The following is a 14,761-nucleotide window of genomic DNA, read 5'->3' on the forward strand; positions in this document are numbered from 1 at the left end:
AGTATTATACGTCCCAGGTTAACTCGCAGTCGAGTGGGTCAACGTCAGCTTCTTCTCGAGCCTCCCGACAGTGGATAACTAACGGTTAGTTATAGCTTATATCTCCTCAGCCTTATTAAGCTTATCTTAGCCCTATAGCCAAAGTTTGTGGTAGAGTGGTAATATAACCGCCAATTGGTGTGGGCTCGCCTTTTTGGCCGAGTGGCAGATTCTGACAAGTGGGTACCATATAAGGGTACCTTCCCTCCTCCATACTCTGAATACTATACAATCAAACTCGGCAGAGGGCTGCTTCATCTATATAGTTTCTTCTGTGTTATACCAAACTTGTTTGCTACTCTACGGAGTAGTAGTCTACTATGATCCAAAACCGATACAATTATCCAAAAACAATGTACCATTTTCTCATTGCACTTTCATAACTGCTTGTTTCGCGTCATATTGAATGTATTTTACACTATCAGTAATCACAGTGACCACAATAACCGCAGTCTTCCAAGCTGCACGCCGTGTAGTCCCGCGGAGAGCTCTCTGCAGAAATACAATAGTCATAATCAGAGTCGTTGAAACGGGTATAACTTAGAACGGGACTTGAACATCGACTCTTGGGTTTAGCCCCTAGGGATTTAGTGTTTCCTTCTCTTCCTAGGGCGTCAGATGTAATAACCTGCTGGGTACCCCCTTCGATATCCGGACCAAATTTTGCAAATAGTAGAGCTTTTCTAAGGGATCCCTTGAGTATGAGACTAGCAGGCAACGGCGGCTCTTTGTTTGCCATACTTTGTAGTAAATCGACGAGAGCCTCGCGTGTTGCCAATGGAACACCGTGGCACAAGTTTTTCATTGAATTATCAACAAGTTCCTTAGCAAATCCCGCAACCTCTTGCTTCTCCATATCAAGGGTTAAACCACAATCTTCGGAGGAGCCACAGGTGCCTGAGCAGGCTTGGACGAAACTGACCACATTGGTGGCTGTCAAGTTCACTTTCCACGCCGCCGAGAGATCGACACCGACATTCCATCTGGAGTTGAGAATATCGAGAGTAACAAGGCTGAGAATGTCTCCCTTTAGCTGAGAACAAATACGCGGGAGTAGGTTTTCGAGACATTTCCGTGTAAGGGTATCGCCAACTTTTAAGTCACTATAGACTGGAGAGAGCTGTGGTTTGGCAGTCTCCTCCTGCCTTGCCAGGTGGGTGCATTGAGGGAGATCAATCTCTGCTGCAGGTCGTGCAATTGTTGCTCGCCAGTGGTGTTTATTTATAGGATCTATTTGATAGAGGTTAATTTCGAAGAATTTATTGTGTAAGCTACATCGGAAGTTTTTGTATCTATTTTAAATTAGATTGAGATTAGATAGGAAATTGGAGTAGTAACACACGAGTTGAGCTTTTGGAAATTCGCGTCAATGAGTTGTTTCTCGTTGACCTCGCTGAATGTCCAACAATCGTGGGGTATGAAATACCGAATCCATTCTTGGGGCCCATAATTTATTTGGCAGACAACTTGAATGGCATATGATGGTTTAGTGAGCTGTTCAGAGGTGCTGATGATAGAAGTTTCTTTCTGTAATTTAGCCCAATCCACAAACTGTGTAAACTTGGACTCGTGGTCCAGGATGCGTGGACGATAAGGGGCCACATTAGAGCAGCAAAACAGCGAACCCATGGCTAGTCAAAGAGGTAAAGAAACCAGCGCCAGATGCCCTCCTGAGGCCCGGAAGTAGGAAGACAACTGTGCCTGCAAGTCATTAGTGTATGTTAGTAAGGCAGCTGCCAAACACGTATATATATTTTTACTGCTTTAAGTTAAAGGCGGGATATAAAACAGGTTTTCTAGAGCTATGATGAAATAAATAGCGGTATTATGTCTCAGAGAGGTGTAACTAGGCGGATAGGCGTACGGTGGCGTCTCAGATATATAGAACTGCCTAGGATGCAGTTGTAACCGAGCAACTATCCAAACCGCTAGGTATATACCAAGGGTATTTCATTAGGTACACCTAAATGCAAACTCAAAGAGGAGGAATATTCAAGTCCCACCAAGGTAACACGTCCGAAGTGCGGTTTAATAGATCCCCCATTTGACATTCTGGTTATGGGAATTCCCCCTACACGACATGTCGCCCTTGGCAGCAACTCTGCCATCTTTGGCAAACTGCTGAATCACGGCCTTGATAATATCGACGACGTCTTGTGCGCTAACGTAGAAGCCAACGTTTCCGTTCACTTTAGTTGCTTCGACGCCAAACCTGCAGGTGCCGAAATCTGCGATTCGGCGCTGGTTCTTGCCGACGACTGGAGTAGTCCACTGGCCATTGGTTCCCTCAATGTTCTTTATTATTATCAGGCAATCCGACACAAGCGGGGACCCCACGTTCGTCTGGTCCTCGAACGTTGAGTCTGCACAGTCACCCGTGGATTGTGGGGAGCACGGGTAATTTTCTAATCTGGTGTTACCCTCACCGTTGAACCCCAGCCATGTCCTGAAGGCTGTGTCAGGACTGCAGACAGGCATGCGGATGAAACCTGGCGTTGTGATGTCTTGACTTATGAGATTGTCACGGGTCCCAGCGTCGTCAGGATCAGCTACTTTGCCACCGTTTCTGCCACCGTTCTGTTTGTATGTGTTGACGGATCTAAGCTTGGGTTAGTTAATTGTGTCAAGCTATGGTTGATTCCCAGAGGAACGACGAACTCACCCCTTGATTAGATCGTCCAAAGTAACGCCCTTGTAAGAGTTCCCATGATTCAAAAACTCGATCCCTGGCGGCGCCGAGAACTTACTATTATGGCATTCTTGTTGGCCTACGCCTGTAATCGTGCAGGTCTGTGCTTCACCATTTGGGGAGGCCAGATAGTACAGTTTGTCGTCAACACAGCTGGCTGTCGCATGCATTGTTTCCACCGAAAGGTAAGTGTCGAGCGGGTCGATTGTACCACACGGGTAGCCTGAGTCGATGACAAAAGGGAACGTCCCCGCGGCGGTCCAGATGGCGGGGATGGCGAATCCAAAAATAGTTCTCGCAATAGCAGCATCATACTTGGGTCCGGACTCGTGGCGTTTAAAATCACCATCAACTTTTCCATCAATGAGCTTGCCATCGGAGATGATACCTGTCAGCATAGCTATTGATTTGTCGCTGCCGTCGAAAAGGTCTTCGAGAGTGACAGATGTGATGTTGCCCCAGGCATAGATGGTTTCGCCTAAGTAGTTGGAGAATTCATCCTGCTTCGCTCCCGTCCAGGAGCCACTGTGCATTCGCCCACCGATTGTCAGCCATACATGTGGACTAACTGACAGCTGGGGTTGCTGCAAGGCAAAAATTAAGTGACACAACATTGACGGGGGCAGCTTACACCTTGGGGTCCGCAAACAAGTCTTTCGCAAGGGTTGTACTTTGTCCGATAAGAAGCAAAGTAGTATCCTTTACATTGTCATACCCCGCAGGCTTCGCTATGAAATACGACAAATTCTTCAAGTCTTTTTAATTTTCAATGTCAGTCTGCCATTGCATGGGAGTGCGTGAGGGAGCGGGCACTTACGAGAATTGAAAATGAAACCGCCAATTCCAGCAGTCCCGAGAGTGATTAGATCTATCAGGACAAGCAACCACTTATTGTCGGGAGGCGGCGGTACCGGTGCGAACTTGTTCTCAAAGTCATCGAGCGCGGGGTTTACTAAAATGTTTGTAGCTCTTTGCAGGGCAGTATCGATCTCGCTGTACATCTGCATTGGTGATTTTGCGTCTGTTAGCTGGATTGCTGATATATATGGGGGCGACACCCGATGGAAACCTACATTGTGAACCTCCACCAAAGAATTCCATATTAAGAAGGCCGCTGCGCCTGTTCCTTTCCCACGGAACGCGTCGCACACTAGGGAAGTCTTACAGTTCGTACCGCCTAATACGCCGCAGTCTGCCTTTTCCGGCCCATTGAATGTGTCTGAAATAGACCTCAGGAACGCAGTATCATCTCTCGCCCGGGGTCTGTCGTACATCTTCCATATGTCGATCGCGTCCTGCCAAGCGTGAGGACAATCCAGCATTCCCCATCGCTGTGATGGAGTTAGGTAACGGCGATCCACGGCGCCCGGATCACTGCAAGTCAGCTCAGTCCAGTTCCCAGCCCGATTGTCGGATCTGTATGGGTCCTCTCCAAGCCTGAGTTTCTGTAGGAAGTTATCCCAACTCCCCAAGTCGGCAGGGGGGTCGTTATACGATTCTAAGTCGATGGCCCAATTGGTGGTGCCGCCCATGTTGAACGACTTGTATATAGCCGTCCGCGATTCTCTAATTTCGGCACTCATGTAACCAACCCATTGGGTATTATCATACACGAGAATATTGCTATTACTAGCTCCATCAACGTAGTGCTCGTTGATTCGGCCGGGGTCCTTGAGGATCTCGTCAATCTCTGCGTTAGCGATATACCCAGCGGTGCGAGTGCATACGCCTTTTGCAGCATTTGAGGACTGTGGGCCTCCGGTGTACAGGCACTCCGGGGTGTGGCAGCCGGCTTCAGCCATTGCAAATGATCGCCCGTAGCTAGTAACGCCCACTACGACTTTGTTTGATGGAACACCCGCCTTTGTAATCTGCGATATCTCTGTTAGCTTGTACACACAAACACACAGCGGAGGGACCAGTCAGAGATATAGGACACTAACCATAGACAGAGCGCTAATCGTCTCAGTCAGGTTGACGTGGCTGCGGAGACACATTCCTGACGGGCAACCAGGCTGTGCGAACGTGCTCTGTGCGTCCCACTGTGCAATAAATAGTCAGTTTCGAGCAAGTTTCTAAGCCAGAAGGGTCGGGTTGCTTACTTGGCCGTGCAAGTCGTAAGTCATGTAAACGATGTAATCCACAATTTTTCCGATTTGGTTGATGGGGAAACCCTTTAAATACCAGTACGAGGCAGGAGCCGCAATTGAAACTGATTTGCCCTGTAGCAAGTTTTTTAGGACGACAAGGAAGGCTAGATAGTTTGCACCCTCGTCCTTGGAGCCAGGGGGAATACCCGGGATGTCGGGGGCCTGGATGGAATAATTATGTTAGCAGGGAAGGATGTGTTTCTTGTGTTTCAAGAGGTGATTAGGCTCACTGATGGATACTCCCAGTCAATATCAACTCCATCAAGGTCATGCTCTTTTATGAAGTTAGCAATGTTAGTAGCCAACTTAAGCCTGTTGGCGCGTGTGACACCCTGACGGAGGATAGTATAAGTTTCTGGGCTATTGGAGAAATCCCAACCGCCAAATGACAAGATCCTTTTTGGGCCTCGGATAAGTTTAAAGTTATTAAACTCGTAGGAGGTCATGGTATCACCAACGTTGATCTCGTAGTCAGGCGTAATTGAGCCAAACGCAAAGTGCAAGTGTGTGTATTGTGAGGCGTCGATCTGGAGAGCCTCCTGGTAGAGACAGTCACGACTAGAGAAGCTATAACCCTCGAAATAGCCGAGTTTTATAAAGGTCTCAGGCGCGTTACCGCGGATGATCGAGACGCCACAGTTTGAAATACAGCCATTAGTACCGGGTTTGGCAGTTCCGGGTGCACCAGTGCCAGTATTGACGCAAAACTCCTTGGTGATGCCACACTGGGATTATTTGTTAGCAAAACTGTGTCTAGTTAATATGAGACAAATGGATGGGACTTACCTGTCCCCAGACATTACAGCACGCATTTAGCGGGCAAGGGTTGAGGCCGGCGATGTCACTATCGTCCGTCGGCGCCAAGGTTCCTGGCACCTGCGGACCGCATACGGCATTGGCCATAGGAGCTGGAAAGGGTGGCCTTCCCGTGCTTATACATGCAATGGTACCGGCCCAAACGTTAGAGCATCCATTCCAAGCCCAAGTGTTCTTGTTGAATTTTTCCAGGTCGTCATTTGTAAGGCCGTTGGCAGCTGCAACGCTTGAGCAACTGTCGCCGGCCACAAATGTATGTGCGTAACATGATCCATCTGGGTTAGGCTTGGGGGTGAAGTCAGGGAGGGTCCCAGACGAGCAACAAATATGCTGAAGTGGCTTGAGAGTCGAACAGAAGTTGGTGGCGGAGTTATATTTGATTATATCGACGTCAGCGATCCCGCATTTCTTGGCCAAGGAGCCGCAACTATCGCCCGCTTGGACTTGGATCGTCCTGCAGTCTGCTCGGGCCGATAGGCGCGCGCTTTTGGCGGATACGGTGGCGTTACTACCGCGCACAGTTGAGTTTGTTGTAGGAACTAAGGGGATGGTGAAGTGGGCTGGACCGGTGATGTTCTTGGACTCAGTGAAGGAGAGACAGTCCGCTTTGGCCCAAGTCTTGAGTGCATTTTGTACAGGGGTGAAAGAACCGTTGCTGGTGGCCATGAAACCAAAGATGTGATCAGCATCATAACCTGGCTGGCATAGTTGCATGGCCATGCTCGACGTCTTAATCTCCTGCTGTAATACACTGTCTTCTAAAGCCTTAAGAGCAAACGAGCTAACTCCTTCGTTTTGCAAGCCTTTGCCAATATAGAGGCCGATGGCGGCTTGACCCGAATAGCCAAACAGCAGCACTGTTTTGTTTGTAGACCCGTATCCGTTGGTCAGGTAGTGGCGCAACTGCATAGACAATGAATAGATACCAGAGGAAGCAAGCCTTCCACCTTCGGACCACCACCCTATTTCATAAGGAGCATCATCGCTGACAGACTGCACTTCAGCAACATCCGCCGTCGATTTTGGCAGGTTGGCCCAGTCGGGCCCATAAGACGTACAGGCATAGATGCGATGGAAGGTATGTGCGTCATCGACCTCGTCATGCAAGTTGAAATTGTAAAATTGGGTCTCCTGGCAGGACTGGAGCTGGTCGAGGTTGTGGTAGACAGACCAGTTATATGGATTAGGCCCTGAGGTACTGCAACGAATCGGGCATGCGTCTCTACCGGCGTAGCCTGGGCTCGCTGATTGTCTATTTCCCTGCGCAGTGACCACGCTGGCGAGCAACAAGAGGCTTAATGCCCCAAGAGCCGCGCCGAACATTGATTCTTAACAATAGTAGTACAAAATGAATGAGGGTTAACGAGTGTGGTGTGTGATATTTAATTGTAGTAGCGTAATGTGGAAGTTGTACGCCTCAAGCTGCTCCTTTTATATTTTCCCTTCATCAGTGGACCTCATATCCATCTCTCCCAGCTTCTGCGGCATTTCTCAAAGGAGTTAGGAGCACGACTTCAGCTCGTGACTTTGAAACATTGTCTTTGACACTACTTCAGTGGGTCTGAGGCCAGGATTGCGGAACGGTGCATGCATATACTCTGTACCTGTGATGGCTGGGGGCTAGACGGCGGATGAACTTTGCTCAAAGCAGAGACCAATTATCGTCACCACTTCATGCAAACATCATGTAGGTAATGGTTACTCAAGGCCTGTTTATTACTTTCAGGGGCAGGATAAGTGGTTATATAGTCACTAGCCAGTCGTTTCTTTTCTTTCTTTTTTAGCTGAACCCCAACTGTTACTCGAACAGGGCAATGTTTTCCAGGATACCATGTGGGATGTACCTGTAAGATTAGTCTAGGACGGAATATTTCTCCATAATGTGCGCGACGCCCGACGGGTATCAGCGGTGAGCAGCCGCTGTCAATTGCGCAGGCCTGGGTTTATTTATTATGCGCGACACAACGAGTAACTGGATTGAGAAATAGTTAATAACGCCATAAATACAATGTAGAAGAAATCATGTCATGTGGATGAGCCAAGCGAGAGTAGCTGCCAACAATGCTGTCCCTCCAGCCGAAAACTGCACTGCACGTCGTGTCGAAGTCGACTCAGGCGGGCAGCTCCCGATTGGATTCCAGGATGCGATACATGCAGTGGATTGAATGGCGGACGAGATGCTCGATGCTATCACAGAGTCTATCTTGGCCCTACAGGGATTCGGAGTTGGCGTGATGGTCGAAAGAACTGCGCACGAGGGTTGAGTTTTATAATAACTGTCATCCCAGGGGACATCCATTACCTCCGTGATATTCACTGTATCGGCTCGTGATTCGCCACAGGTTCCATCTTGCGTTGCAGCAACGAGATCCGGCTGCTTAGCCCCGTGCTTAGTAGTAAAGTAAAGGATATTGCGCGTGCCAACGCTTCCAACCTCCAAAGGTATTCGTGAGCCCAAATGGCTCTCTGGGTCCTTCTTGGGTTGCGAGCAATTATCCGCACTCCACGTCCAGATAAGCTCCCATGTGCCCTCGGTAGTGTTAATCTTGCGAGTCCAGTCATATAAAAAATAAGTGTCGCTACTAGAGTAGTTGGCATAGTTTAAATAGCGTTGGCCAACTGCGGATGTTGATTTGTTGTAGGGGATTTGGTCAAGGGTGTAAAAGAAGTGCAAGTAGAGCGGCTTTGCGACGCGGAAGTTCTGGATAGCAAAGACAAATGGCATGAGCTGGGTAGGGGCGTAGGTCTCATTGCGCGGAAAGATCATGTCCACTTCCACAATCTGCGGGTATGTAGGGGTTGGGGCGTCCGCGGCCCAGCTGCAGGCTAGCAGAAGCAACCAGCCGAGAAAGTAGAATCCATGATGGAAAGCGGCCATGTTTGATGGTTCGATAATGGTGATTGTGGGAGGAGCTAAAGGAGAATCGGAGAGAGAATCAGGAGAGAAGAATATGCACCCAACATGGGTACTTATATAAGCGACAGTTGGTTGGACTTTTCGGGCACAACCGCTTCTTGTTTAGCTATGGGCCATCCCCTGTGTGTCTGAGTTGACGAATGAGAGCTACCTTTTAATGTTGGCTTGCGGTAGGATAACGGGGAAAGAGAGTTTACATGGGTATTTGTGCTGTCGTTAAAAAGTATGGGTAAGTAATTACGGCGGAGTATTGCAAGGTGCATGCTCCCGTTGCGCTGGAATCGGCGAATGAGAGATATCTTTTAATGTTGGTTAAAAGAGAGGCGGTGGCGAGATGCAAGGAACAAGTGGGCAACGGTTATGCTTAATGTAACCTAAGTGGACGGGTTGAGTTAATTAACGCCGGGCGCGTCGCCTTGGCGTTTGGCGAGACGGATGGTTCCGATTCTTAACTTCAGCCCAACAAAGCACCTCGAATGTACTCTGTAGATATAGAGTAATAACAATACGGTTTCAAAAATGTTGTCAACTCCACGGAGGGTTACATTGAGATGGCAGGCCCTGTGTACAGCAGGGTTATAGCAGGCTTGGGTTAAAATCTGCCTGTCAACCTGGCCTTGGGTCAAAGTATATATTGCCTTGAAGGGGTATATCCAAAATCAGCAGCTTCTTTTTCCCTTCCCACTTGCTTGTGAAACACACCAAGACCCTCAAAGATGCATCTCACTTTCTTTGTTGTCCTGACACTGCTCCCGGAGCTGCTTTTCGCCAGAGTACTCCATTCCCGTGCTGTTCTCTGTAGCTTTGCCGCTATAGGCGACCCTGGAGATACATGCGATACCTTGTCTGACCGCTGGGGCATTACCATTGACATGTTTAAGATGTTGAATCCCGGCGTCAACTGCCCCGATTTGGTGGCTAATAAGGAGTATTGCCTCGTTGGCACTATCTCGCCAGATTCCCCTGGAACAACGACTACTCCGAAGACCACCACAAAGCCCACCATGACACCAACAAAAACCACTACCACTACGCAGGCAATGATCACCACGAAGCCGGCTGACCCTCCCTCTCCTACCCAGCCAGGCCTTGTAAAGAACTGCGATAAGTTCTATCTGGTCGCGTCTGGGGATAATTGCTACTCCATCCAGACCAAGTACGGTGTTAGCTCGGATCAGTTTAAGATGTGGAACCCTTATATTAATGCCGGTATGTACCTCCCCCTTATCTTTACTATCAGACGGATCATGATCTAATATATCATTATAGAATGTAGTAACCTGTGGGTGGACTACTACATCTGTATTCACGTTCCTGGCGCTACGATATCTACACCTATACCTACGCCTACGCCCAATGGCCCACAGCCACAGATGCCTGGTATCGTGAGCAACTGCAAAAAGTTCCATCTGATCCAGTCTGGTGATAACTGCTATACTGTTAATCAGGCCGCGGGTATTACTCTGGCCCAGTTCCGCTCTTGGAACAAGAACGTTAACGCGGATTGCAGCAACATATGGCTAGGTTACTATGTTTGTATTGGCATCTAAGCCACTCATCATAACGTGCGCGGCTCCTGTTTTGCGAAATGCATCATTGTTAATAAGACAAAATATTTATATTTCGGAGTATTTTCCAATCCGCCAATACGGCACTTGTAAATATATACATGATAGGCGACCTATGCAGCCAGTATTGAGTAGTATTAATAGTCATGGTTATCATAATTATCTAAAAACTAGGATACCAACTACTTTTGAGCAATAGTTATGGTAAAATAAGGAGAATAAGAATACCTAATCATTTTTCGTGGTGAGCAAGAACTCTTAGGTGTTTATTAGTCTCAGTCACGGTCTGGCCGTGTCCCAGACTTTACCATAGGACTCAGTTCTATACCTCCGCCGAAGAAGGCCTGGGTATGTCTTCATCCGTCAAGACGCCGTCAAGTTCTGATCAACGACACCAACTATTTGCTGGTAGGTTTCCCCCTGATATCTAAGGTGAAGTGATCAAGATGGGGATAAGTCACAGTATAACTGGCTGCCGGAAGTATTTAATAAAAACAAAGGATAAGCCCGTCTGCCCTTGATATTACTAACTGATTCAATTGTGTGCTTACATTGAATCTGATAACTAGGGACAAGTGACCAGTCTATTTGGAGTTCTAATGAGGCTCTTCGCACGACAACTATCAGGCAGAAATCACATCAACGTCTCATCAGTGAATTATCATATCACTTAGTAGCTAACAAATTTCCCTTCCTTCAGGACGCTGAAATCTTTGAAAGCGTGGCAGATCTAGACGTACAATGACCTGAGAGGGAGAATAGTATGGTCCCATTATTTGTCATTGAAGTTGGTCCAAGTGCTGCCCCGTATTTATATATGGTATTCGATGGAAAGGTGAAATAATTGTTGCAGTGCAAGTATTTGGAAGGGAGCCTGGAGCTAGAGAGCTGGTAGAGAAAACTCCAAATATTGTAAGTTCAGCTCTGACAATGTATCTTCTTCAATCCTAATCAGTTATGAATTTAACTGTTATCGCTAGACATTCTTTCGGGAAGCCCAAGATGAGCAGGTCGACAGGAACTTCGGTATAGAATCTCCGGGTCTCAACATAAACTATCAGACTTTGTGCCATTAGACAGTAACGTCTACCAGCGAGATCTAACTTCAATGTGATCAAGTGCGACAAGAAATTGACTGGACTAGATGTGAGCTTCTTAAAAGATACCCGGCGGCTCTGCTAAGCTGAAAAGTGATGGCCAGATTCGATGACTCTTGCAGCTTCAAATTGTAATCAGACGGAGCTGCCAGGTCACCTTTGGACATTTGCACAGTAACGGACGTCTATAGCGGCACCTGCTGGGTTTCATTCAACGTGCTTGTAAATAGTTATCCAGGGCTAGGGAGAGCTTGTCTCTGGATAGATATTGACGCGAGCACCGTTTGGATGGAATGATTCCTTGGTTTGTAAGATAACAAGCTCTATATAGATATATAGATGTAATTGTACGATTTACGTTCGATAACTTTTGAAACACTGAGTTGGCCTGGATTACATAAGCCGACCTTTCACATCAACGCCAGCTTTTTCTTCTTTTCTCTCCGTCAGGACATTTCAACCTCCAGTCTTCAATACGTTAAAAAGCGAAAAACTTGATAAAGTGCATGTTAGGTGCGGACACACTCCTGGAGATACCGGTCGCTTTTCTACGATCTGGATGAGGGCCTGAGCCGGCTAATCTGGCCTCGCGTGAGCGCCTGGCCACCTTTCCCGTCAACATGCAGATCGACCCTGCGGCACTGACAGGGACAGCCGACTTTGCTTCGGTGGTGCCAGCCTCTACGACTAAGGCTGTCCCAGCTGCTCCTCCGATAACACAGAAAACATCAAAGGCTCTCATATCTGTTCCGCGTCTCGATATTGAACCTATCTATACTGAACTGAAGAGCGCAATTGGGGATGGTTGGACTGAATACAAACAAGCCACCACACTTTTCTTGCTCGGTATATCGCAGTCATGAATATTCTTGCGATTTTATTTTATCTTGCTCACCATCCCGCTTTTACCAGGTCACCTTAATCAAAATGAATTTACCGCGCGTGCTACCCCACTGCTGGCCGTCGACCCCAGGCGTGAACATCTTCACAATAATTTCGTCTGCGCGCTGCTTGGAAATTTAACTAGAGACCTCCCTGACCATGGAGTCGCAAGCTGGGTTTCTGCAAATGACAAACCAACAGTGGTATCGAAACCAACCTCTGGAGATGCTGCTGAACAACGCCTCAAGACAGAGGTTATGCAGCTTCCGCCGAGAGATAGACGAAGATTAAAGGCAATTCCAGAGGTAAGCCTTATACGATGATATCTATGTCTACGGAGTCCATACACTTGCTAACATAATGCTTATAGCCTGATCCAGGTGCTCTTCCTAACCCTCTCGAGGAATATCAACTGGCAAAGCAGATCAGGCTACCAGATCAAGTTCCTGCGAGTGCAGGAGGATTGAACAAAACGAGTATGACATCCTCTCAATTATCTCTTTATAATTCTTAATATTCCTTTTATATTTGGCTAATTGTCGAGGAATACATAGACTGGGAGCTTGAAATTAGAAAACGATATGCTCAGCCTCTTGCCTCGGAGACTGGAGAGTTCCCCGACTCTGAATCGATATATGCGCGCATGACACCTATCTGCTATGAAGAATCTATATCTAATGGAGCCTCCTTTCCGTGTGCGACTTACATGGCAATTGCGACTGAGAACTTTGTCAAGACTTTTCTATCAAATGTCTTTGGTAGGACTAAGTGTAATGGCCCTTCTGGGACCATAAATGGAATGACGACTAGAAAGTACCGTCGCCAGTTAGAACGTGAAGAGATGGCTTTTACGCGAGGAGAATTGGTGAGAAATACCACAAATGGTCTTCTCCCTGTCGAAGCGAAGGAAGCTAGCAATCGTCAACCACTAGGGCTGCGCGACCTGAAGTTGACCCTGGACATTGCACCCGGTGCCCTTGGCCATATGCCTCTTATCATTAGCCAGATAATGAGTGGCTACCTTGAGGAAGAGCTCAACGCAGAAAACGAATGCTACACGCTAGAGGCTAATGCAAGAACCGAGACCGTCGATCAGGTATCGTCTGGAGATGAGATGGACCTGGACGAGGAGCCTTGGGATTGGGAGGGTGCCACAGCCGCAGATCATAACCAACTCAACGCTATTCTAGACGAATGCCTCTCCATGGCATCCTGATGTACTTACTGGTCTGGAGTTGAGAGGTGCATACTTATTGGCGCAGTGGTTCTTTGCTTTAGGTCCGTTCTTTACGGAGTATCGTTTGGTCATTTTTTTTTTTGATGCATGGGAAGGTTGTGAGTGTGATTATTCTAAACTATTAATCTCTCTATATTAAAGAGACGCCGAAGCGAGGTAATATTTCCAAACCCGCAAGCCCTAGGGTGTTACTACATGTTGATATCTGATACTGTGTGTTAATATCCTAAATATTTGATATTCTGTCACCTGTTAATATGGGAGATATGAACAATTGCTTCAGGCTGTGATAGCTTCCAAATGGCTTCTAATCATCAGATTTGATGTGTTTTTCAAAGTATCTAGAAATAACAACCTTGCGCCGTGTCCGCCTTATCCCTAACCTGGTACTCCCAAACCTAGCTAACGGCCTAGTAAAATTAAAGAAAATAAAAATAAATCATAGATATGTAGACACAAAAGGGAGACACATAAAACATAGAGAAGGCTATTTTATTCTAGGCGGTTCAAGGTAATTTTCAAAATCTCTTCGGTGGTTTTATGGGCATTGGCGGGATCTTTGCTCACTGTTTGCCAGATCTCTCCATGCTTCGGCTCAGTGGCAATACATTTCGTAAGGACATCCTCTCGCTTTTCCTATTATAAAAACTTTGCATTAGAGAAGGACCGGGAATGGCTGGGAAAGAGAAAGAAGACGGCTCACATCTGTTCCGTGTTGGAGAAGAAATTTATAGTACCAGGCCCAAACATCCCCGAGATCACTATTCGCTACAATGGCCTTCTCAAACCAAGTCATAGCTTTCTCTAGCCGTCTTTCACCCCAAAATATGCGGGCAACGGTAACAAACAAGATGGGATCATTGTCCACCTTCTTGATGGCCTCTAAACTTCGAGGTTTCCGGTGTGTACGAGGCTCAAGGTGCCATATGCTTTCGCTCCATAGAAGCCCTGAATTAGGGACTTCTTGAAGGGCCTTCGACATAAGGGACTTTGCCTGGCCGATATTGTTTGCCCGGCGTTCTACCCTGACGCTCTCTGTCCAAAGTTCCGCATTTTTGGGTACAGCAAGTCGAGCACGATCAAGTACAGATCGTGCCTTTACAACAACGCCAGCTTTCTCTTCTAGTCTTGAAGCAAGTAGCCAAAGAGGCACTGATTTCGGACAAGCACGAGTCCCTGTGCCATATGCTTCGCGTGCCTGTTGAAGTTGCCCATCACTCTCATATATCTGCCCTTTAAGCATCCAGAGTTTGTCGGCTTTGGGATACAGCTGTAGGCCCTGATTGACTAGATCCAATGCGTGGTCCTTGTTGCCGAGCTGGCGCTCATATGCCACGCTCTTGATCCAAACCCTGTCTGTCCCTGC

The 14,761-nt window shown here is 47.4% G+C and overlaps 6 protein-coding genes across 6 annotated transcripts in view; 2 read left to right on the top strand and 4 right to left on the bottom strand.

Moving 5' to 3' along the window:
* Window positions 1–460: 460 nt before the first annotated feature.
* MCYG_04643 (conserved hypothetical protein) lies at window positions 461–1,668 on the bottom strand (the record flags this gene model as incomplete). Its single annotated transcript, XM_002846860.1, has 2 exons — window positions 461–1,310; window positions 1,382–1,668. 2 exons carry the CDS (start codon window positions 1,666–1,668, stop codon window positions 461–463), a joined length of 1,137 nt encoding a protein of 378 aa, XP_002846906.1.
* A 399-nt stretch (window positions 1,669–2,067) lies between these two features.
* Window positions 2,068–7,017, bottom strand: MCYG_04644 (chitinase; the record flags this gene model as incomplete). The annotated part of the gene is made up of 8 exons (XM_002846861.1): window positions 2,068–2,638; window positions 2,702–3,253; window positions 3,360–3,456; window positions 3,546–4,599; window positions 4,672–4,770; window positions 4,831–5,040; window positions 5,109–5,603; window positions 5,665–7,017. 8 exons carry the CDS (start codon window positions 7,015–7,017, stop codon window positions 2,068–2,070), a joined length of 4,431 nt encoding a protein of 1,476 aa, XP_002846907.1.
* A 697-nt stretch (window positions 7,018–7,714) lies between these two features.
* On the bottom strand, window positions 7,715–8,572 carry MCYG_04645 (conserved hypothetical protein; the record flags this gene model as incomplete). The annotated part of the gene is made up of 1 exon (XM_002846862.1): window positions 7,715–8,572. The coding sequence occupies one exon, from the start codon at window positions 8,570–8,572 to the stop codon at window positions 7,715–7,717; it is 858 nt and encodes a 285-aa protein (XP_002846908.1).
* Window positions 8,573–9,327: 755 nt separating this feature from the next.
* On the top strand, window positions 9,328–10,161 carry MCYG_04646 (LysM domain-containing protein; the record flags this gene model as incomplete). Its single annotated transcript, XM_002846863.1, has 2 exons — window positions 9,328–9,820; window positions 9,881–10,161. The coding sequence occupies 2 exons, from the start codon at window positions 9,328–9,330 to the stop codon at window positions 10,159–10,161; spliced, it is 774 nt and encodes a 257-aa protein (XP_002846909.1).
* Window positions 10,162–11,896: 1,735 nt separating this feature from the next.
* Window positions 11,897–13,395, top strand: MCYG_04647 (conserved hypothetical protein; the record flags this gene model as incomplete). Its single annotated transcript, XM_002846864.1, has 4 exons — window positions 11,897–12,122; window positions 12,189–12,463; window positions 12,529–12,634; window positions 12,713–13,395. 4 exons carry the CDS (start codon window positions 11,897–11,899, stop codon window positions 13,372–13,374), a joined length of 1,269 nt encoding a protein of 422 aa, XP_002846910.1.
* Window positions 13,396–13,887: 492 nt separating this feature from the next.
* Window positions 13,888–14,761, bottom strand: part of MCYG_04648 (pre-mRNA splicing factor) — a gene marked incomplete at both ends in the record, with an annotated part of 3,045 nt that continues 2,171 nt past the window's right edge. Inside the window, 2 exons of the mRNA XM_002846865.1 lie at window positions 13,888–14,031; window positions 14,099–14,734. Coding sequence (XP_002846911.1) covers window positions 13,888–14,031; window positions 14,099–14,734 — 780 coding nt within the window. The remainder of the gene's footprint in view (window positions 14,032–14,098; window positions 14,735–14,761) is intronic.

The sequence above is a fragment of the Microsporum canis genome, genomic scaffold (genome assembly GCF_000151145.1).
Source record: "Microsporum canis CBS 113480 supercont1.4 genomic scaffold, whole genome shotgun sequence".
Taxonomy (NCBI): domain Eukaryota; kingdom Fungi; phylum Ascomycota; class Eurotiomycetes; order Onygenales; family Arthrodermataceae; genus Microsporum; species Microsporum canis.